This window comes from Pseudopipra pipra, chromosome 10, assembly GCF_036250125.1.
Source record: "Pseudopipra pipra isolate bDixPip1 chromosome 10, bDixPip1.hap1, whole genome shotgun sequence".
NCBI classification, from domain to species: domain Eukaryota; kingdom Metazoa; phylum Chordata; class Aves; order Passeriformes; family Pipridae; genus Pseudopipra; species Pseudopipra pipra.
Window position 1 is genome coordinate 5,011,211 of NC_087558.1, and position 23,057 is coordinate 5,034,267.

The window sequence follows — 23,057 nt, forward strand, 5'->3', positions numbered from 1 at the left end:
GCAATCAATCAAGACATCCTTTAACAGGAGGACCCTCATTAAAGCTTCGAACACAAGGAAGGTTGTGCAATTCTCATATGGAGCAAGCCACAAAGTTATTATCTTTTTAAGTTGATGAGCATTGGTCCTGAAGAACTGTATCACTGTAGATTTAAAATACCCCAACATGCTTGCCAGCATTCTAGATCTTCATCTGTGTATCTTCCACGTTGAAGGTATAGATTTAATATGGTGTTTGATTTAATACTGATGGATGCTAAAGATAGTGATGCAAACTTGCCAGGACTGGCGTGAACTTGGATTGGCATCCTTGTGAAATTAAGTGAATAAATAAAATGTTGACATCCAAGTTCCTTGTGGATGAGCTCATTCTGTACTGTTTTCTGGTACAGATTGATTTATGAATGAAGTTTCAAATTAATTTATGAAATTCCTGAAGTATTGGTTGTGGTCCACCCAGTGGTAATGCTCCAGATGTCCTTGCTGAATCTAGCACACTGAATTTAAGTGAAATAAGGGTTGTTTGGGTTTTTTTGAAAGCAAGTGGAAATTACTTGCATATTACCATATTAAACCCATTCAGTAAACGTGTGTTACAGAATGAGAGTAGTTGCATTTCTTTAACTGGATCTCACAAAATATAGGTACAGTTTACCTGTGCACAATTAACATGCCTGTCTTTTTCCTGGGAGTGTAATATTAAATTTCAGTAGAGAAAGATGAAACAATGTGGAGTAGTGTGATGTACTTTAAATACACGAATTATCTCTGGTTACTACAGCGATATCTTCACTGGAAAAAAAATGACATTTAAAATGGCATTCTCAAAATGTGGCAACCAATGGGGGAGGCAATTTTATTGTGTGTGAGTAATGTTAACCCAGACTGCCCTGAAAGATCATCATCTACCTCACGTAGCAATTAAGCTCCCTAAAATATGGGAAAAAACCCACACAGAACTATCCTATAATAGTATTGTTATTGAGGTGGCATGCCAGTTACACCAGCAAAAGACAATTTACCTAGTAACTGCTTGAAAAGAATGCAAAATAGTGAAAGTTTATATCTTGGTGCCAGATGACCAGAGTTATTTGTTTTCTGTAAATATAAACTGCTAAAATTAGTAATAGCAATTTTAATATTCCAGTTGCATCTAGAGACCTCAGCAGGGATTAGGATTTCATTGCTTCTTGGCACTGAAGTAGAGACAGTTTAGCAGTGTGTTTCCTGATGAATTTATGATCTTTGTGACAAACAGCTTTAAGCAGATACAAGGAATTGCAGATTTCTTCTTTAAATAGCAAAGTTTAACCTCTCTGCTAAGTTATGTTATTTTCATTACTGGATCAAAACTGATTTTCTCTATCTTTGATGAATTGAGAGACTGTTGTCTTCCAGAATGGCACTATCACAATCTACCCACTGCAGGTTTTACAAATCAAGGGCTATCTACAGTCCTTGTAGCTACCTAATGTGTATAGTGCATAATAAATCAGATTACCAATTTTATGATTTGTTAAGGGCAATATAGAATAGATTGTATGTGCACCTTCAGAAATTTACACATATTTCTGTAATTATTAGTTTAGAGAGAAAATGCCCTGTAGAATAGGGAAAGAAAGTGGTTTTTGCAAGGTCCCCTGTGTTTTTGTGTTCATTTGTAACATAGGCACATGGAATAACAAGAATGCTGTCAGTATTCACAGCCTGGGAGGAAGCAAATTAAAGATATTAGTCTTGGCTTTTTGATGAAAGTGATTTGGAAGGCTGGCTATCCTTTGAGTTGGACTAGGTGGTCATTGTAGGTCCCTTCCAACTAAAGTAGTCTGTTCTATCCCCTCATCTCTGGCTTTTCTCTCAGTACTGCTGATATTTTATAGTTTCCATCTAGCAGGATAATTTCATCAGAAAGGTCTTTGACAGGACTGTGAGCTTTGCTCCCTGCTTTATAGATGATATTTCAGGAAACTGAAGCCTAATAATTTTAAATATGGTTTACATTATGTGCTACTTGGGGTATAAGTTTTCTGTCTAAATCTGTTCTTTAACATACTCATCTTTCACTAGAGCACAGAATACACATGTAGCTGGTCTAGATGCACAGATAAGAACTTGTAAACCTGGAAGACAGGAATTGTCTTTGAGATTTGGACTAGTTAAAGCCATGATGAAAACTTTTCACATCAGGATCTAGGAACTTGCTGTCTCAATTAAATTACAGCATGATCTGAGAGTTAAATCCAGCATTTCTGTGCACAGTCCTAGGTAAGTAGTTCTGTTTTTCAAATATGTGCTAAATGGAAAAGGATTCCCCTTTTCTCCAGGTTTCGGAGTGTAGGTTTGAAACCTGGTGCCAGGACAAGTGATGCTGTGGAGGAAGAGTAGAAAGAACCAGTAGCAGAGGTGGGAGGCCTGCAAATGCAGTAGTTAAAAGGACATGATAGTTTAAATCTCTGAGGTTCAGCTGTCTTTGGAGAACTCTGTAAAGTCTTTGAAATTTAAAGCTAGCAGCCGACAAATTGCTAGTGGAAGTTGTAAATTCAGAGGATAGAATCAAGTATCTTGAGCTAAACAATTACTATTCTGGCATTTTTAATGTGAAAGATCAGTTATAAATGAATGAATTAGCTTTCTATAGAAAACTGTCTTCTGTAGGAGGCCAGCCAAGACAGAAATTGTCTGTGATCGTGTCCCATAGATAACAGCTATAAATTCATATAACCTAAGGGCACACATGCCCCAGGAAGAAATTGGGTCAGCTACTACCAGTTGAATTTTACCCTGTGATACCGTGCTCAGCTGATGCCTGAGGCATGAGCTGGTGTTTGCTGGAGCAGCTCCTCTCATGGCTGTGGGCATTGCCCCTGAGACAGGGCTGGTCCTCTGTGGCAGAGTCAGCAGAAACAGCCACGTACCCGTGCTGTTCCTTTGCTTCAGGGTACAGGTTTTTCTTTGTGCTTTAGGATAAAACACTGTGATGTGATGAGAGTCACTGGAGCATTGGCATCTGTAGCAGAGTCTCTTCTGCTGGTGCTGTGGGGGAGTGGATGACTCCAGCTCTTGGTGGTGGTAATCAGTGAGAGCGGCAGCAGGTGCCCTTGATGCACATTCACTCATACAACACATTCATCACAGATATTATTCCATCTGTGTGTCATCAGTCAGTTTAGAGAAAATTAGCTTTTTAACAACCTGTTTCTTGTGTGAAACTAAATGATTCTTCCTTCACACTTTCCTACCTCGTGCACGTCAACATTACAGAGTTAAAGGGATTGTAATTGTTCTTATGTGGTTGTATTTTTAAATTTCAGAAGTGGCAGAAGTTTTTTGAATGAGTTTCAAGAAAAGCTTGGCTCCTAAGTCTGGACTGAAATTTGGCTGATTGACTCTTCTCCAGAAATATAACTCTGGAAAAATTATAACCTGAAAAACATTTTTCAGCCTAAGCACATTCCCACCTTCCTACATCTGTTTTTACATGCTTTGACTAGGGCATTGGGGGCCAAGTTATGCATATCCCAGAGTGGATTTGTGTGGATATATAGACCAGCTCTGTAGCAGAAACAATCCTTCTGCCCTGTGATTTGTCTTGAACAGATACCTGTTATGAACAGAGCAATTCTTTTGCAAATGTCTGTCAATACAGCAGGTTCCTGCAGAGTACCTGTCTCTCTGCACACACGCAGCCTCTTTGCAGTAGCAGTGCCAGCTACTTTCCAAGTGTTACTAACTCCGTACTCGGAGTGCTGTCAAAATCCATGGTAGAAATTTTATGGGCACAATCTAAGGTTGGTTCCAACCAATACGCTTATTTTGGTGCTTTGTGTTCCTTTTTCAATTGTTTTCCTCCCTAAATGCAGGTTATTTATTTTGTCTCTTACCCACGTAGTTATCACTAGCAGCAGCACAACTCCCAGTGATTAGTGTGGCTATCTGAGTCTCCAGGAGAAGCCACATCACCACTGTGGTTATTTCTGCTGATATTAATTTTAGAAATGTGTTTATTCACGAAAGTAAACCTAAGGACCAACTGTTTTGCAATGGGAGAACAAAGCGTAAACAGTGCTGTTTTAAAAATGTGCCTGGTTCAGATGCTGCATAACGTGCTCCTTTCCCTGCCTTCCCTTCCAGGTGATAGAAGACAACACGGGCGTTCGGAGGGTGGTGGTCACCCCGCAGTCTCCGGAGTGTTACCCCCCCAGCTACCCCTCGGCCATCTCGCCAACCCATCACTTACCTCCATACCTGACACACCACCCCCATTTCATCCACAACTCGCATACAGCCTTTTATCCTCCTGTCACTGGACCTGGGGACATGCCACCGCAGTTTTTCCCACAGCATCATCTTCCCCCGACAATATACGGAGAACAAGGTACTGGTGTTTCACGCCTGTGTTCAGCAAGTTTTAAGGGCTAGGGAAACCAAGAGTAGGAATGAAGTGGAGAAGTTGTAGTGTGGCTTTGTCTACATGGATGGAGTCTCCTTTAATATCCAGAGCAGGGGGCTGTAGCCATCCCAGAGAGTGGCAACACCAGGCAATCCTATGTTGCAACTCTAAGTTGCAGAAACAAAACCACTTTTAACTTAATCTGTGAATCCAGTGGGAAGAGATGTCTCATCCAGTGCTCCAAACTAGGGACATGAGTCATGTTGTTCTTGCTGTGTCACGATGCAGCATTGTACAGAAAACCTAGAGACAAAATGTGTCAGTCCTGGGTTGGGAATGATGATGGATGCAGAGTGCTGGATCCTAACATGGATCGTTTCCAGTGGGAAAAGCCGGATACCGCTTCCTGTTGGCCCTGATGTGATTTCTGTGGTTTTCCAAGAAATAACAGGCATTTTCTGTTTGTTATTCTAGTGGAGACTGTGCACTAAGTCACTGCAAGGCATTGTCCAAAACCAAAGGGTAGCATGGCAACCCTAATCAGGCCATGAGGAAGCAATTGCAAGGAAAGGAGTGAAAGGGGCATATTTTTGTCTAAACTATGTACTGCTGTGTTTCTGCCACCCTGGAGATAAGTCTTTGTGTAATCTGAAAGAGAGCATTAAACAAAAAAGTAATCTGCAAAGCTACTTGAGATGTTTGACATGCAAGTGGGTTCAGGATTCGTGGATTTACGTTAGTGCTGAACTACCTGGACTTAAAACCCTTTCTAAAGAGTATGTTTAAGTCATGTCACCAGAAGTGGGGTTCTGCTGGAGTGGGAAGGAAGAGGCAAAAAGAGAGGAGGAGGCATCTACAGATGCTACCTCTTGAGTTTTATGTTGCCCAACAGACCTTGTGAGGAATGGACCCTTACAGCTTACATTTAACTTCACTGTACTGGGAGCGAGGAAGTGGGAAGCTCAGGAACCTGGTGGGATAGTGTAGCCATCCAGATTCATAAGGGAAGGACTTGAAAAGGGAACAGGGCAGTTTATCATATTGCCTGACAAAGTCTTGCATATAAATATAGTGCAAAGAGAACATAGAGCTACTGGGTAACTACATGTTGAATATTTCTGTAGCCTGGAGATGCCAAGAAACTGATTCAACTTAAGAGTAAAATTTAAAACAAAATCCTTGATTGCTTGTACCTGTACACTGAAATAATTGGTGAATGCTGTACTGATGAGTGTTAATCCACTGCTTCCCTTGAGTTGTGCAATGGCTTATACTTTAAAAAACACCATTTATTTGTAGCATGCTGGTTTTAGTCAGCTAGTTGCTGTGATAATACAAATAAGGAAATAAGGAAAGATGAAGGCCAAGATGCACTGGCATACCAAAGAAAGAAAATCTGGCGAGTTGAAAAAGCTTGAAAAAATTATAATACAGTATACATGGCAATCTCAATTTACAAACAGACCTTGAACAGCTGGATAGGATGGTTGTTTGCATCAGAAGTGTGTACCATAACTTCTGAATGGAGATAGGAAAAAAGACTAATATATCAAGTATCAATTTTTATTTTGCTAACAAAGACAAAACTGTTCTGGGCACAAATATGTTCAAGGTTCACACTCAAGAAGTGGAGCTCAAAAAGGAGGACTGAATGATAGAGAAAAGCAGAAAAGACTGTGAAGCTGACCTGTGTTAGCTTAGAGTCATCCTTGGAGGGGAGAGGGGGAGATTGAATTTGAGGAAGTGTACATATGATATTTATGATAATTCTCAAACTTTTTTTAGATAGTTTTACTTCCTAAAGCTTCCACTTCATGTTGCACTTCTCTGCTTAGGCGGCACAGCTGACAGAATTGTAAAGTCAATTTATCCTGGGAAATTAAATTGCATGTAATCAGGGATGGCAGCTTGAAACCAGCACATCTCAGCTTGTTCTGTCCAGTCAGGCCCTGGGGAAGAAAATGCTAAATTGCTCTGAACTTATGAAGGCTTTTTCCTGAAGATCAGTCTCCATGGATTTCTGCTTGAAATCTGTGTCCCTGAAACACAAAGACGGAAAAGGAGGGGAAAAGCTATCACCCTAATTGCTGTATTTTACACACTCACCCAAAGAGTTATGAAATTCTATCGTTTAAGGAGCACAGTTAATACAAAAAAATCATCAGTCCCACTGAAAAGCTTTTTTTAAGAAAAAAAAATTGGTTTGTTATAAAATCTCCAGGCACATCTGGAGTGATTTCGTTTGGAGAGGGTCAGGAATTCTGTTTTCTGGAAAAAAAAAAAAAAAAAAAAATTCCGGTGATTTTTGTTGTTCCAAGTTAACGCAGGTGAACTCTTTCCGTTTTCAGAAATCATACCACTATACGGGATGTCCAGCTACATCACCAGGGAGGATCAGTACAGCAAACCACAGCACAAAAAACTCAAAGACAGGCAGATTGATCGGCAGAACCGCCTGAACAGCCCCCCTTCCTCCATCTACAAAAGCCATATCGGCAGCTGCACCACGGTGTACAACGGCTACGCCAAGAGCCACAACGGCGCCAGCAGCGGCGGCGCAGCCCCGGCCGCCAAGAAGCCGGAGCGCAGGGCGAGGAGCAGCCCCAAGTCAAATGAGCAAGACCCACATGGTAAAGACAGATTTTATTTATTTTTAAATTCCTTTTTATTGCACTTTTCCGACTTATGGCCTCCTCTGTGCGGGTCGAGTGACCATGCCAAAGACCGCTGCCGCCCGCCTTAATTCAGTGTGAACTTACGCAGAGACACTGAGCTTGTTATACTGGCTTTGTTTTGTGAGGTGATCTGGTTGCCTCCCCATCTTTCATGAATACTCCCTTGGGAGATGCAGCATCATTCTCTTTCTGTCTGTTGGAAGCAGAAACGCATTTTGTGGGCAAGGTCTCGAGTTTTGTTTTGCTTTTCGTAGAGGCGTCTTTGGCGCTTTGCAAAAAATCTTTATGGACAATTGAACTATAACCAAAACCTGGCTACTGGGTGCTATTACTTTGCATCTGCTGGGTAAACCTAGTAAAGTTGTTACAAAGTTTAGAGGTGATGGCTGAAAAAAGAAGTTTTTTAGTGTGAAAGTTCAATGGAACTATGATTAATTGAAACAGAAGAAAATTGAGAAGAAATTCCTTAATCTTAGCCATTGGAATTAGGGGTCAAATACTTCACATTCATATCAAATACTGGATACTTTTGAAATAATTTTCTTCAGCGTTTTCAGAGGCTTACCATTTAAAAATGTAAAACTTTAAATGAACGATGTAAAGTTTTATTGTAATCAAATCTCATTTATCACCAGCCATTCTGCACACAGACAGTTCTACCTGAATTTAGCTTAATAACTTATTCTACATTTCAACCTTTCTCATCTCTGCCTGTCTCTTTGCTAACTGTTACAGCTCCAGCTGCCTTAACAAACTTTGATGTAGTAACCACGCTTATACCCAACATGTCCAGGATATTTATAATGTAGTACATTCTGAAATCTCTTGTGTGAATTTATGCATATGACATAGGTTTTCCATTATCTATCTATAGTGTGTATTTATTTGGCTGTGTACTTTTACTTGTGAGACATAACTGAAATAAATATTCATGAAAACTAACTAAATCAATAGCCAAAGGGGGGAAAAAATGCTGCTGGCACGGTAAAGAATGAGGATTTGCAGACATGCTTCAGGATCTTTAGAATTAGCAAGGAGCTGTATTTGAGAATGCTGTAATCCAAGAAAATGAATCACTGCATTAGACTTTCTAGTTATTTCTTGTCAATCAGCTTATGTGACCTTTAGTATTCTTATTTATGTTTAGCTGTTTATCTGAGGTGGAATACATGAGGGGTTAGGAGGCACATGTGTGAAAGACCTGGAATAAAGTGTAGTTTTAACAGCTAAGCCTCACAATGTATCTTCAGTGGGTACAGATTCAGCCTGCATGATCATTTTCAAAGTGATCTAGATTTAATTTAAAAAAATCTTGTTTAAAGGTTTCCTGCAACCCTCGTGTTTGTCTAATTTGTTGTCTTGGACTAGTCTGTTGTGCTGCAGCTGAAGAGCGTGAGCACTTTTGAAATGCCAGCAAAATCAGTGAAGTCACGGCTACAGCACATCCAGTCTGTCAACCAGAGGGTGCCTTAAAACTGGGAACACCAAGTGGTGGAGTCCTCCCTCAGACTGTGAACAGGTCCCTAACAGGAGGCTGTGCAGATAAACATCTGTTGTCCCACCCTCCTGCCTTTTTAAAATTGGGTTCTGCATCTCCACCTGGAGATGGCAGCCCAGGAGTCACATCAGACTGCCCTACAGCAAAATCCATGGCCAAAGCGGGAATAGGAGAAGTTTTTTTCATATTAAAAGAAAAAAAAAGTGAGCTCTTTGCCATCAAAGTGTATTATTAGAGTCATACATGTATACCCATATGCAAATTTCTGCAGAAAGGTCACGGAGGTTTCTTAAAGGTTCTTACTGAGCAATTTGCTAAAATAAGTTTCCACTTGATATTTGTAAGCTCCTAATAATATCTTCTGCTTTATATTTACCTTCTCTGTTTCTTCTTGAATTATTTGGGATTTATTGATGAATACCTGATTAACATGGCCATACAGGTGATTGGGGTGAGAGTTAACAGCAATCTGGGCACAGTTGCTAGTTTTGATTTGTTCTGCTAAGATGACAGTGTGTTTAGAATAGACAGGAAAATGAATGTGTCAGAAGCAACAAGTAGCAAAGGGATTTAAACTCAAAGGTTTTGTGGATGTGTATCAGTTCAAGCCTGCTAATGGTTAAAAATTTGATGGTGCTGTGTGGCTTCTTCCAAAATTGCAGAATAGCCTGGAAAATCTATTAATATATATAAATGCATATATATATATAAAATTTGTAGGGAATAAGAGTCTTTATTTAGAAAACTACTTAGCCAAAAAACTCTCAAGAGGCAAGTAGGAATGTATGAGTTTTACTGTAACGTGAAGGAGAACTGGAGCTGAGGGGTTTGTTTACATGAATTATTTACTGGGGATTCTGATGTGCTTTATAGTGTACCATTTCATAGCTGGTTGTGGTGTGTGTGTGTGTTTATCCAGTAGAGCTGGCATGCTTCTTTTAGGCGTTTGGATGTCAGAGCAATCCAGTGAGCCAGCTCCTGGGAAGGGAGGAGGCTTTGGGAGCCCTGGACACAGCTGGAGCAGACCCTCGTTCAACCTAAGCTGTGTTTGATGCAGAACGCAGCCTGTCGGCAGTGCTACAGTGTGGCAGTGATTGCTTTCCTTAGGGACCAGGCTGTTGGAAGAAAAATCTTGGAAGCTGCCTTGGTGCTGGAAGCATGGGTAGGAGCTCATTGATGGCAGGAGGTGTCTCTCCCAGCAGTCCCAGCCTCTCCTGAGCTGATGCTCTGAGAGGCAATTTGAGTGTCTGCTTTAATCAGGAGAGGAATATGATCTGCACAGTGACGTTTGTGACAGGAAGGTGGAAGATGGGAGTTTCTGTTCTTCAGTCTGCCTCTTCCAGTGCCTAAAGGGGCTCCAAGAGAGCTGGAGAGGGACTTTTGAAAAGGGCCTGGAGTGACAAGGGCAAGGGGAATGGCTTTAAACTCAAAGATGGCAGATTTAGATTAGATATGAGGAAGAAATTCTTCCCTGTGAGGGTGGTGAGGCCCTAGCACACATCGCCCAGAGAAACTGTAGATACCCCATCCCTGGAAGTGCTCAAGGCCAAGTTGGATGGTGCTCTGAGCAACCCGATCTAGCCCAGGACAGGGCTGTTGGAATTATGTGGTCTTTAAGGTCCCTTCCAAACCAAACCACTCAATGATCCTATGAATAATATTGAAGAAAACGTTCAGTGTACAATGCAAGGACAGCTCTGCTCTTTTCCCTGAAAAGGGATGACATAAATCACAGGACATGAGATACTTAAGTTAACAATGTACTTTTCCATCCAAATCTACACTCATTGCATGTATTATGCCTATGACATTTGAGGAAGTGCTCAAGAAAAATTCTGCCATATATCAATAGCTTATTGCCTCTTGCCAATATTGAGAACCAGGGGTTCCCCCAAAAGCTGATTCAGCACTGTTGGAAGAAGTGGGGTGATATATCATTAATAGGACTGAATTTAAGTAAATTACTCTGGAGTATTTTTTTTCAGTCACCTTTTCAATTGTGGACCCAGCGTGTGCTCCTCTCTGTCAGTCTGTGCTCTGAACAACATGATGGTACATTAAAAATACGTTGTTGTTTCTATAATGCACTCTTGTCCTGGGCTGGATCTCTAACATAACATCAGAACCTCTTTTTACTAGGATGTTAATGGTTTCAGATTGGGGATATAAGTGCAATTCTGATATTTTCCATTGACAGCATCGTGTTGTTATGTTGGGAGGTGCACTTGTAAATGAAGATTTCTAGTTATGTTGGAATATGCCATATTAAGGCAAAAAAAAAGGAAGCTGATGGCTTATAATTGTCTGAAAATATAGTAACTATTCTGTTAGTGGTAAGATGATGGATGGTCTCATGTACAAACAGAAGGCTTGGAGGTATGATGTAGGGACTCTGATTTAAAATCCACACTCTTGCTTTTCTGCAGAGCTGTTTTAAAAGCTGAATGGGAGAGGAGGGAGCAGGGTTGGGTTTTTTGTGGGTTGGGTTTTTTTTCATTGAAGGAGCCTTGCCATGTAAAAAGAGCTGCAAGCGGAAATCCTGTCCCATTCTTGCTGTCCTTTATGAATTTCAGTCTGAGTCACTTCCTTCTCATGCACTTAGTGGTTCACTTCTTGGTCATGTAGTGATCTGGTAGTTTGAGAAGTCCTGTGTGTGGCTGCAAGTACTGTGGGAACATAAGCAGTTTGGAGCATTCTTACAATGCTTTTGCCTATTTCCTAATGAAACATTTTCTTTTTCCTTCAAATGAGATAAAATCTTTTTAATCCTCATTGAAGTTTGAAGAGCCTAGGATAGCCCAAACTAAAACACTTCAAATGGGTAAAAGTGGAAAGCAGGCAATGGATTGTTATGTGCATCCTGTGCAGGAGCTGGGTGGGTGCTGGGAGCTGGGTGCCAGAATAAACAGACCCAGCCTGGGCAGGGAGGCGGCTCCAGGGCGGTCGCGTGCGCCTTTATGTGAACGTTCATAGGGGATTTTTTTTGTGGTGATTTCACAAGATTTGACTCTACAGGGTCAGAGCAGGGGCCCATCGAGCCCAGTGGTCTGTTTTCAGCAGTTGTGTTGATAATGATGCTGGGGGGGGCCTGCAATCCCAGCTGCATCCTGCACACTGGTCCCTGCTCTGGCCATCAGCGTCCCAACCTGCTGGGCACCACAGAGGATTTAGTGCTGCCTGGCCCTTCGGGTGCCCACTTGTTGACCTATTGTTTGTGAACTTGTCTAACTCAGTTTTTTTGAAAATCAGATTCGCTTTTCAGCTGCCCAAAGTGAGGAACACTGAGTTGATGTCCACTTTACTGCTCCAAGCAGCTGATTTCTTACATGTAGCATTGATGTGCTTTACATACGGAGAAGGGTGGGAAAAATATTAGAAGCAATTAATAGTTCAAGGAGTTTTTAGAAACTATTAATAGATCATAAACTTTTGTAGTACCAATGTCATATGTGTACAACCAGTTTAAAAGCTCAGAGTGTTGTCTTCCTGTTGTGAAGGTTTTGTCAATCTGATGTTGTGCACTGGAGCAGCCTCCAGCTACTCCCAAAGGTGAAAACCATGGATTCAAATTCCTGCCTGCATTGCCAGTGGACATTTCTCAGGAGATGTGGCTATAGCTCTGTGTGCTCATTTCTTTGAGGAGAATGTATTGGGAATATATGGAAAATGGGCTTGGCAAGAGAACTTCAACTATGGTGGTTTTAATTTGAAAACATTTTAAAATAAGTATTTAATTTGTCAAAGCAGAAGTTCTGAGGTGAAGAAGTAAATTGGAGGTATGACTAGCCTGGCCTAGCAAGAGCTGGTACCAGCAGGTATCCCTGCACTCTGCAAGCTGCAAGTACACGACGCAGAGTGGTGATGTATGAAAAACCAGAGCAGAGGCATTCCTGACACAACCCTATCCTGTTCTCTCTGTCTCTTCTGTATAACATTTAAATATATTTTGGGAAAACATGGGAGTTTTTTCTATTTTTGTTTACCTCTATCAAGTTGAGTTTTTTTAATCTGGAGCTGTGAATTAAAGGGAAATTGAAGGAGCTGTGATTCACTGCAGACAGGAACCAGGCAGAGTTCCTCTACTTACTCATTCTAGATCCTGTCAATTCTTTTCTATTTTGGTCCTGAATCCATTTTGCAAGCTTACTGAGTCATACATGTATCTGTGTTTGTATATCCTATAGATTTAAAAGCTTAAAGTAGTTTCATCACTTTTGGTCCATTTAAGCAAAGAGACTGAGAAGCACTGGCAATACATGGAACTTTTATGTTCTTTTAGCCAGGAACTGATGATTTGGTAAATGCTAATAGACTTTGTTAAACCAGTATAGAAATGTTCTGCAGACAAAACTGATAAATGTTTTTTCTGCTGCTGTACAAAATACCCCTATGTAAGTGCAGTTTCCCTGGTGTCCCTAAATTTATTTGGTTCTATAAAATGAATTTCTTCAAGATTGTCATCTGAAAAACAACCTGCCAAAACTGACACAGTGATTTTATTAGTAACATGGAAAAAAACACTCTGAAGAGTAGAATACATCTGTCAGGCTAAGTGAATTTTACTATTATACCAAGTAATGCAATGTGAAACATAATATTTAGTGGAAACAGAGACGTGTTGAATCTTGTGAGCATAGATCAGGATCACACATGAAATCTAAATAGTGTTACTGTTCCTACTGCATTTTTTAGTAGTTTTAGCAACTAATACTACTTGGCTGAATTCTTTAGACTTATATCTCATTAGAAATAAATGTTGTGTGTTGTGTGCATGCATTCTGTAATCTTTAATACGTGAGAGGAAATAGGATGCATTAATTAGGGCATAGTCTGAACTTGAGGAACCACTGTTCATTAGTGACACCTGGAATTTCCAGTGTGATATTCTCGTGCCTTGACCTTATCTCCCACATAATGACTGAGCCTTGGTGGTTTTGTTTGTTTCTATTTGGAAATATGCCTGCTTCTTAAACAGTCTTTATCTCTGGTATTTTCTGAAAAATAATAGGCTGTGACATTGTTTATTCAGGCAGTAAACAAAATGGTTATGAGCCTCAGATACTTCTGATGTTAACGTGCTGAGAGCACACCTTTGTGTACCAGAGTGAACTCCATGAGCTGGGCCACACAGATTCTCACCAAATAATATTTTGCCTGATAGTCACGTAAAGTAACGACTTAAGCAAGCTCTATATAGACTGACTGTATTAGAAACATATTGCAGGGTTCAGGCAGAGTATGTTCCCAAGTTCATGTCAGTCTGTGTGCCTGCAGGAATTTATCCAGATCAGGCTTAATTTGTGACTTTTCTTCAGCAAGAAAAATTGCTAAAATGTTTGTCCAGCATTACTGAAATACACTGTGTTGAGGGAGAGAAACAAATCCCTGTTTCCTCTGCTGTCTTGAAGCTTAACTTACATCATGGGGGCTTTGATGGAGAAAGGTAAAAGCTAAATTTCAGAAATTGAGCAGTGGTACTGAAAAGCAAGTCCATGCCCAGTGCTAGTGCACTCCCTGCCTCAGCCATTGCTTTGCCCAGTTCCAAACCTAGCAGTGTTTTGCTTCAAGCTGTCTGTGGGTAGTTCCTGCTAGTGCCTCTTGACCAACTCTTTCCCAGAAGTTGCCTATGTGCAGAATAATTTCCAGGAATTTATAAGCCTATGAAATCTTGTCTGCATGTGAAATGTCGTTAGCATGGAGGTATTCTCTTGCTATATCCATACTACAGGAAAAAAACCCAAGTTTATGGGAAGCCTGAATACCATGGCAGTCCTACCTTCTTTCACACCGCATGGCTTTGTTCTGGCAGAGCCTGTTTTGTGCTTCATTAGCACTAAGTTCTGCAAGCTAGAGGGGCTGGGGCAGGGAGAGAGGAGATACTCTATTTTTAGGCACTTATCTTGAAAGACTAAAGAACCAGCTTCATAACTTAGGCACGAGAAGTTGTAGATAAGAGATTCTCTTCGTCAGCTAAGTGGGAGTGTCGCCTCTTAATTTAATTGCACAATATTCTCCCATCTTCACTGTCAGCTGCTTTTAAAGGTGAATATAAATGCTGAAAACTTAGTTTCATCCAGACTTTTTGTACCCGAAAATGCAAACAAAACATCAGAGTCTCTGGGAATACACGTGATCCATCTTGGTTATAAGGTGCTCTGAGAGCTGGTCTCCTGGGCATCCACAGCTCTGCAGCATGGGTGGGGCAGAATGGGTCACCACAGTTCTGGTTACATTTTTCAGTCTCATCACAGCAGCTTGGACAAAATAAACCTTAGTTGAAGCTCCCCAGTCTTTGTAAGTGTGGTAGCCTGCAAGAAACACAGCTTGAAATCCACCTAGGAACCTGTAGGACATATCTAGTAAAGGAGGGGTGTGTAAATCTGGCTCCAGGGCTCACATTGAATGTTGGTGACTTAAAAACCCTTTTGACAGTGGCCTGAGTTTTACCCCAAGGCTGTTTTTCCAAATGCTGATCAACCCCTGTAGACTCTCATATTTTTCTTCTTGTCTGCTTTCATCCCTCCCTTGCCTCATTTGCCAGCAGGATCTCCTTGGCAGGGGGAGCTGGATAAGCTATCTGCTCCATCATTTATCAGGAAGTCAGTGCTGAATGACGTAAGGCACAGCCTCTTCCCCCAGAGGGTCTTTGTATTATCTCAAGAATTTGCAGCTTCTGCTGCAACTGACAGTCAAATCCAGAAGACTGAAATCTGAACTTTCTTCCTAGGAACTTACGTAATTTATAGATACCCAACCAACAGAAAAAAGTCATACTAAGTACATTTTCATCCTGCTTAAATGCTCAGTGGTTAAAGCCCTGTGCTGGGGAGAAGAGTTGCACCAAGGTCTGAAAGCTTCAGAGCAAGATAAACAGTGTATTCTCACTAGCTAAGAGGAGATAAGGTGGACCACCGACAAAGGAAGGGAACTGTGTTTCCCTTATTTGGCGGTATCTGGGACACTGAGCCAAAAGGGAGAGAGTATTTATAGGGAAGAGGTAGAACATTTCCTCCCTCCAGAGTAGAAAAAATAAAACACATTAAAGTCTAACAATTTAATGAACAACCCTTATTTGTATAGTCAGATGTTCTGAACAATGTCGGTCTATACGTCCAGCTGGATTTGCAAAGGTGGTGAAATGAAATTTTATGTCCCACAGAAGTTAATGTGATTTGTTTACTGAACATTCTTAGGCTGTGCTTCAAACCCCATCAGTTAGTTTTCCTTTTCTGAGGAAGGGTGGAATTGATTTTCAAAGTTTTTGTGACCTTCAGTATATTCGCTTTTAAGGGAAGGAAAAATCTTAATGCAAGGTGATGCTTTGAGTGTTGCACTCAAAGGGATAAACACTGTTCTAAAATGAAGCAGCCATTGCAGTTTTCTCCAAGGTTTTGTTATAAAAAGATTTTGTCCTGAGTTTGGGTTTTTGTTGTTTTTATTTCTTGGTGGGGTTTTTTTTCCCTCTCTAAGGAGCTGTGCTTAGAAGCAGCTGCTTTGATTTACTGTGATTCATGTGACTTGTGCCTGAATTTCATCTCAGCAATGAAATCCAGAATGAGCTGAAATTCCTGGAGCTTTGTTGAATCCTTCCCAGCGAGTGGTAATCAGGTGGATATTTCTGTGAAATATTTTAAATATTTCAAAAGGTTCTTAGGGGTGAAACTGGTTGTGAAAACATCAGAGATTGCATTTTGCCCTTGTCCCACACAGGACTGCTATTTGCCCAGGCAGTACTTCGAGCTCACTGGTTGAAAGCTGGTACAGACATTATAGATCAGGTTTTTTAAACATTCTTGAGTGCACTCCTCACATCTCAGACATGGGACGACACAGTTAACATTACATCAACCTTTCTTACTTTTGCATTCTAGAAATTTAGCCCTTGATCTTTTTTAAATGTGCTGTTTAATATCATTCTGGCTCACATAGTTACAGTTCATCATTCAGACTCGACTGCAAAACATTTTAGGCTGGGATTGCTTAAGTCAGTTGATTGTCATCTGTCATGAGGAAAGACCTAATCTATCTTCTGCTGTCAATCTGCAGATGTTTGGGTTGATTTAAAGACGGGGGTGGAAGCTCTTTACCTTCCCCATCTCTGAGCTATGGTGCCTGGGCTGAGTGGAAAGAAAAAAACGTGTTCCTTGGTTTCCAGGATTACTGTGATCTCCTCCATCACTCATTGCAATCTCATTTTATCATAGTTTTCATCTGAAAAAATAGGTCAGTAATTTACAATGGTAACAGAGAAGCTGAGCTGGGGTTCATTCAAAAAATAGTGTGTTTCTGCAGCCATTCACTAGGTTAACAGTGAAAAATCCCAGGCTCCCTGAAAAATCTTTGTATTTCTAGCATTATGATTTGGAATTATTATTTTTTTAAAAAACCCAGGCTTTTCCTGTCAAATCTAACCTCTTTTGAAGCCATGCAAACAGTGTAAGTAGTGTATAGAAATAAAACTTTGGCTTTAATGTAAATGTTAAGACAAAATCAAGAACAGTGAAAAGATGACACATTTTCTAGCGTTATCCTGTTTTAGGGAAAGCTTTCCCTGATTACTTTCTCTTAAAGGATGAATAGTTTGCTTAGCTGTGACTCTGTTCTTGAGAGTGAAATAGTGGTTATTGCTAAAACGCAGCATCCAAAAGCGCTTTTCATTGCCCATCGTGAAATATAAAGGACACATTTCTTTGATTCAGGTGAGGGCTGAGGAGTTGGAACTGAGGGCAAAATTTGGCTTGTGGGTATTTTCTTTAAAGTTTCTTAGATTATCTGGGCAGTGCTGTGCCTCTGCCTTGGGAAGTGCTCTGCTGCCTTTGTATTGTTGCAGCAGACTTGGTGGCTTTACGAGGTTCACTGGCAAGGAGGTTGTTAATTTTGGCTGAAGTGCTCTGTTTAATCCCCACCAAGTTTGGAGCTCCTATGGAGTCTGTTTTGGCTGTGCTGCCTGCTTGTTTTTCTGTGCAAATATGCATTTATGCAGGTTATTTTGCTGGTTTTGTGCTTGATCAGGAAAATGCCTTTATTGTGTGTAACAGCCAGATTAGCAAAGGGTTTTATGGCCGGAATTGCCTATGGTCACATTTTTGAAGGTCAAGAAGAAGTAAGTTTTTGGGTTTTTTGTGGGTTAAATGCTGATGCCATTGTCCCCCTGCACTGGAGGTAGTATTTCAGAGAAAAATATTTCCTCACTGGCATGGGGCAGCAGTCACAGGATTTAAAAGCCCAGATTGGTGACACTGGAGACTTGTCAGCTTGTGTTCCTTAGGGATTGTGCTTTCCACCTCAGTTCTTGGAGGGTGCTGGAATCACCTCTGCCCCAGCAGCACTTGGCTGTGGCTGTCCCAGTGGGGACACTGAAGAGTGACAGAGACAAAACCATGCCTGTGGTGGGACACAGTGGAGCTGTCAATGACCAAATTGGGAAGAGAAGACTAATTTTTGGTGCTGTCAAACTTGTGCTTTTTGTCAGTGTAAGGATGAGTCGGGAGGCTCCTTTCACTGTCTGTGTTGGTGGTGCTCAGGTTCTTGCTTGCCTGGCTGCTGGGAGCCTTTCTTTCCAAGAGGAAATCTCCTCCCCTCTGTAAATGCCAGATGATGTCATTTCACAGCTGGTGTCAGATGGCATTTTGAGCCGCTGTGTTACATTTTAAGAAATGTCGGTATCTAACCCTAACCCTCCTCCTGCCTTGGGCTGGGGAAACTTGTGGAGTTTTTATGGTCACATCACCTAGGGCAGCCTGGGCTGATGGTAACAGCAAGGTGGTGAATTTGCAGAAGTTACTTGTCCTTCTGAATGACCCCTGGGTCCATCAGCCTGGAGGGCAACCCTTGAGTGCAAGGATGTTTTGCAAAGATGTGTCACGTATATGTAGCTCCTATAAATCCAGCCAAATCAGAAAAGGCAGAAAGTCAAGGAAGGAGAGAGGTAATGTTTTTTTAAAAACAAAGAAAGAGAAGTAATGTCACTTACATTGTAACAGTTCTTTCAGCAGTCCTTGGGCACCTTTCTGTGCCTTAAGCAAGGTATGGGAAGGGACAATTGATTAAATTAATTGCTTAATTAGAACAGATTAGTTATGTCTCTTTTGATTTATTTTTTTTTAATAACCATTTACTTTGGTCTCATAGTTTCACACTTGATGAACTGCAGTGGGCTACGGGGTAGTGATGTCTAATGCTCATTTAGAAGAGACAAGACAAGAGAAGAGTAGCTTCACCTGATGTGTACATGTGGATGCTGCCTGCCTGCTCAAACAGGAGCTTTGCTGATGCCAGCACAGCCTAGAAGAGCACTCTGAAATTGCAGCCTGTAGCAAGGAAATTATGCTTGTAAAAAACAACAGAATATTAAACATGTCTTCTCAGTTAGGTACTTCTGTATGAATCAGCTGTGCTGTTGTGTACTTGACCAAAAGATAGAGGGATGGCCACTACCTCGTTTATCTGCTAAGCTTTTACTGTCTTCTCAACCCCACGTAGTGTGTGAGCTGCTGTAACGTGATAGCAAAAGGGAAGCTGCCGAAAATAAAAAGGAAAAATATTTTGACATAGAAAATAAGCTAAAGCAAGTCAAAAGTATGAAAAGAGAGTGCTCCAAGAGGAGGTCCTGTGTGTAAGTGGTTTGTTGTTCCAGCAGATTCAGCTTGGGCTTCCTCTGTTTCTATGGGTTATGTCATTGTTTAATTTGGTGTTCCTTCAAACCCAGCCAGCTGCAGCCATGCACAGTGCACTGCCCCTGTTATCATCCTTGGGAGATGTACAAAGCACTTGCTTAAGATGTAAAATGTATGTGATGGAGATGGGGGGGTTGCTGTATTTTACTAAGAAAGCCCTTTTCTGCCTTCTAATGGACCAACTGCGTGTTCACAGTAGGAATTCGCTCAGATCTTCAGCCAGTCAAGTAGGAGTTGTTATTGCTGTCTTCCAGCAGTAGCAGCAAAGAAGCAGAGAAAAACAAACCCAACATGTCACTTAGTCTCCGTTTGTCCCTTGCATCCAGCATTTTGTTTCCTTTGTAGGTTACTGCTGATCTTATTTTCCTTCCACTATCCCAACGAAAAACATATATCCAAACAATAACAGGGAGCAGGGAGGATTGGAAATGCTGACATTTATTTTTAAAACACTTTTTAGCCCAGGTGGCTTCATTACTTATGTCTGAATGCTTCTACATATGATCCTTATCCATTCAATAGCAGGTGTCTGGTTAGAGAAGGATGAGTTGTGAATTTGCACTCAAGGTATTTTGGAGTATCCTGTCCCATGGAAAATAGGATACTGAAGCAGTCAAGGTGAAACTAGCAGGTTAATAGATATGGACAATGGTCAGGACATCTCTGAAACATGGGATTAAATTCATGCCTAAGTCACAGTGGTGTTGAGACAAGCACCAATTATCCTTTGCCTTATTGTCCCAGTGAATTAGGATAGGTAGAGATTTTTTTTTCTTATTATTTTAGATCTGAAAATATAATTTTCTGGAGTTTATACAGGGGTTTTCTGTTAACAGATTTTCTGTTGTCTTTCAGTTATTTAGGGAGTGGCTTGAATTTTTTTTTTTGCTGTCTGTATGGTTTGGTCTTTAAGGACAAACAGTGAGTTATGAGCTCGTGGACATCAGTTAAGCCATTTCAGCAGGAGAATTGAGTTGACAACAGTGAGAAGGCTCTTAGAAATGGAAAACCTATCTGATATGCTCATGCACAGCAATTTTAAAAAATTTAGAATGTGTTTCAACAATTGTATCTAAAGTTGGATAACATCAATCTCCTTACCTTGGTCATGGGAGCTGCAGTCGTGTTTTATCATTGGTGTTTTTATTAGCTTTCATGTAATTAACAAAAATTTGAAATATTTTACATTTAGAAATCTAATCCAGGCATTTGTAGGCTTAATTAATAATCTTCCTTGGTGTATTATATTTCAGCATGATGTAATTGACTGTTTTGAATATAAATATTTTTTTAACAAGTTTTTTATTCTAAAGGGCTCCCCATTTTTCCCAATGTGGAAGAGTTGTGTAAAGTACTGTGTGTTCCATGTGACACTGGGCTTGCTCTTCCCAGTGTTACATCTGTCAACCAGCACGTAGCCTGGCAGTTTATCCGTGACCCTGCCCTGCCCTGGGCTGCCTTCCTGACAAACTGGAAAGCTGCATCAAACTGGATTAGGCAGGAATTCGTCCTAGGTCTAATTTTATTCAATATTTTCATTAAGGACTTGAAGGATGGAATAAGGATTGGTGCTTATTAAATTATAGTCCATATCAGGTTCTGATAGGGCTGAGAGTGCTTGGTGGGTTAAGGGGGGAAGGAAGGAGGACAAAATAGGAGGAGAGCTCAAATGGCCTTGAAAGAAGTTTGATGAAGGCAAGAGTAAAGTGTTGCATTTGAGCCAATCCTTCTCAAACATGCCTTTTTTTTTTTTGTAGCTCTGTGGTAGTTCTGCATAGTAGTTCTGGGAGATGTAGTAAAGCACAAACCCCAAGAGTCAAGTTACTCTATGGACAAAGAGAAGAGGAAACCTCCAAGCAAGCTCTGTAAATTGGGGTGTTATTCCTTACTTGGTGCTGCCAGGGCCTTGGCTGGCACACGGTGGTCAGGGCTGCTACCATGTCTTCAGAAGGATGGAGACCAATTTAAAAAACATGCCAGAGGACAGCAGTAGTTGGGATCTGGTAAATACAGGTTTGAAAGAAATGAACTTGCTTCGTTTAGAGGCAGAGATGCCTGTAAGTATGTGAAAGATGGCAACAGAGAAGGTGGTGATGAACCTGCCTGTGGTGGGTGTGCAGGGAAGGGAGGAGTAAGTTTAAAGTGCAGCAGGGAAAGCTGAGGAGATAATCTTCCCAGTGATGAGGAGAGTTAGATGCTCTCTAGGTAACTTGCCTAGCTGGGGAAGTTTGGAGATCCACAATCATGGGCCAGGAGGTTATTTATTTAATTTTCAATTATTTTTAAAAAATGGGCTAGGCAGCCATCTCAGAGGAATTGGTTTGATATGGATTGATCATATTTCAGTGTAGAAGGATGGATTGGGTGGCTGTGTCACATCCCCTCTGGTCCTGCTTTCTGTGACTCAGCTACAGTGTGACATCTGCAGTTTTAGGTTTGTTCTTGTACAAGGAGTTTATTAGTTTATATTTCTGCAGTTCCCTGAAGTGAAAAGGTCTGTATGTGTTCTTGGTGTCTTAAGCTTTGACATTGGCAGGCAGTTCACGAAGGAGCCGGGCTGTGTTTGAAGAGTTCATTTTCTTGGGGGCTATAGGTTGTGCTGTACGTGACTGATAAAAGATCTTTCCCAGCATTAAAGCCGGTCACAGCCCCAATAAATCTGGAACAAATTCTGAGAAAGCATGTCGTGTTATGACTGGCATATCTGTGAGCTCTGCTTGAGAATTAGACTCAAAGTTTGCAAAGTGCTAGTGCTGATGTCATTCCCTTGGAATGGAAAGGCTGTTGAAACAGTAAATAATTTCTGTGGCCAGAAGCTAAGTCTTTAGCTGGACCTTTTCCTCTCTTCGAAGGAAAGAATGCAGAACAAACCTAAAATTTGTATTTGCAATGGGAAAATCCTAATTAGTTTAGTGCTTTTAGCTATTTCAAACCATTTACACACACAGCTGCTGTTCATGCAAACATGTAAACTATTGATGGAAACTTCAAACCTACCTTGAAATGACATAATTTTTTTCCCTGTTTTTTTAAATCTGTACTTGATGTTCAAAGTATGGTTGGAAAGGTCTAAAAATTATATTTGTACTGTACGTGCAGAAAGGAACATAGACACAGGCTAACAGAAGCATATAATAAAAAGCTTTAGTTCAGCAAGACTTAACATTGAAACCCTGTTAGCATCAAACAGCTGCTGGGAAAGTGTTTAAATTTTTAGGGACATTTACTCCTGATTGTATCTGTAGAGTTTTGTTTATGATTCAAAACTCTGAAAAAAGGAGGGATGACCAAAATACAGGCTTAGACATGGTCCAGGTCTTTCAGCTGGCTTCTCTGCTTTGAAAGACTAGTCTGAAACATTGGATCCAAATGACCCATAGCCTGGGAATTAGAACCTAATACTGTAGCTTGGGACTGCTGAAGTATCTCCTAGACACTGAGATCTACGGAGTAACTCGGATTTCGTACTGTCCCTCAGAGGACCCCACTGAGCATTCACAAGGAATTCATCCCCACCCCCAGCTTCCTCCTAGGAGGAAGAGTTTTGCCATGACAGATGTGGGGAACAGATGTTGAGAGGAAAAGTCATAATGGGACAATGACCTGAAGTGTTAGTCGGACTCTTCCTTGACGTGACTGAGCTTCTGTTCCCGATGGCAATGGGGGAAAGCAGCACGTGTCTGCTGCCTGTCTCTGCAAGCCCCAGTGTTTGGGGAGGTTGACATACAGAGCTTTTATGTCTTTGTGTCAGATACTCAGGGCTCAGACAGCTGAGAGAGAGGAAGGAACAAAGATTGAAGAGCAAATCGACTGTCTGT

The 23,057-nt window shown here is 41.0% G+C and overlaps 1 protein-coding gene across 3 annotated transcripts in view; it reads left to right on the forward strand.

The window, feature by feature from the left end:
• FNDC3B (fibronectin type III domain containing 3B) overlaps window positions 1–23,057 on the forward strand; it is a 190,977-nt gene that overhangs the window by 97,157 nt on the left and 70,763 nt on the right. For all 3 annotated transcript variants that reach the window (XM_064665854.1, XM_064665853.1, XM_064665852.1), the window contains exons 5-6: window positions 4,132–4,375; window positions 6,739–7,020. In XM_064665854.1, the coding sequence (XP_064521924.1) occupies window positions 4,132–4,375; window positions 6,739–7,020 (526 nt within the window). The remainder of the gene's footprint in view (window positions 1–4,131; window positions 4,376–6,738; window positions 7,021–23,057) is intronic.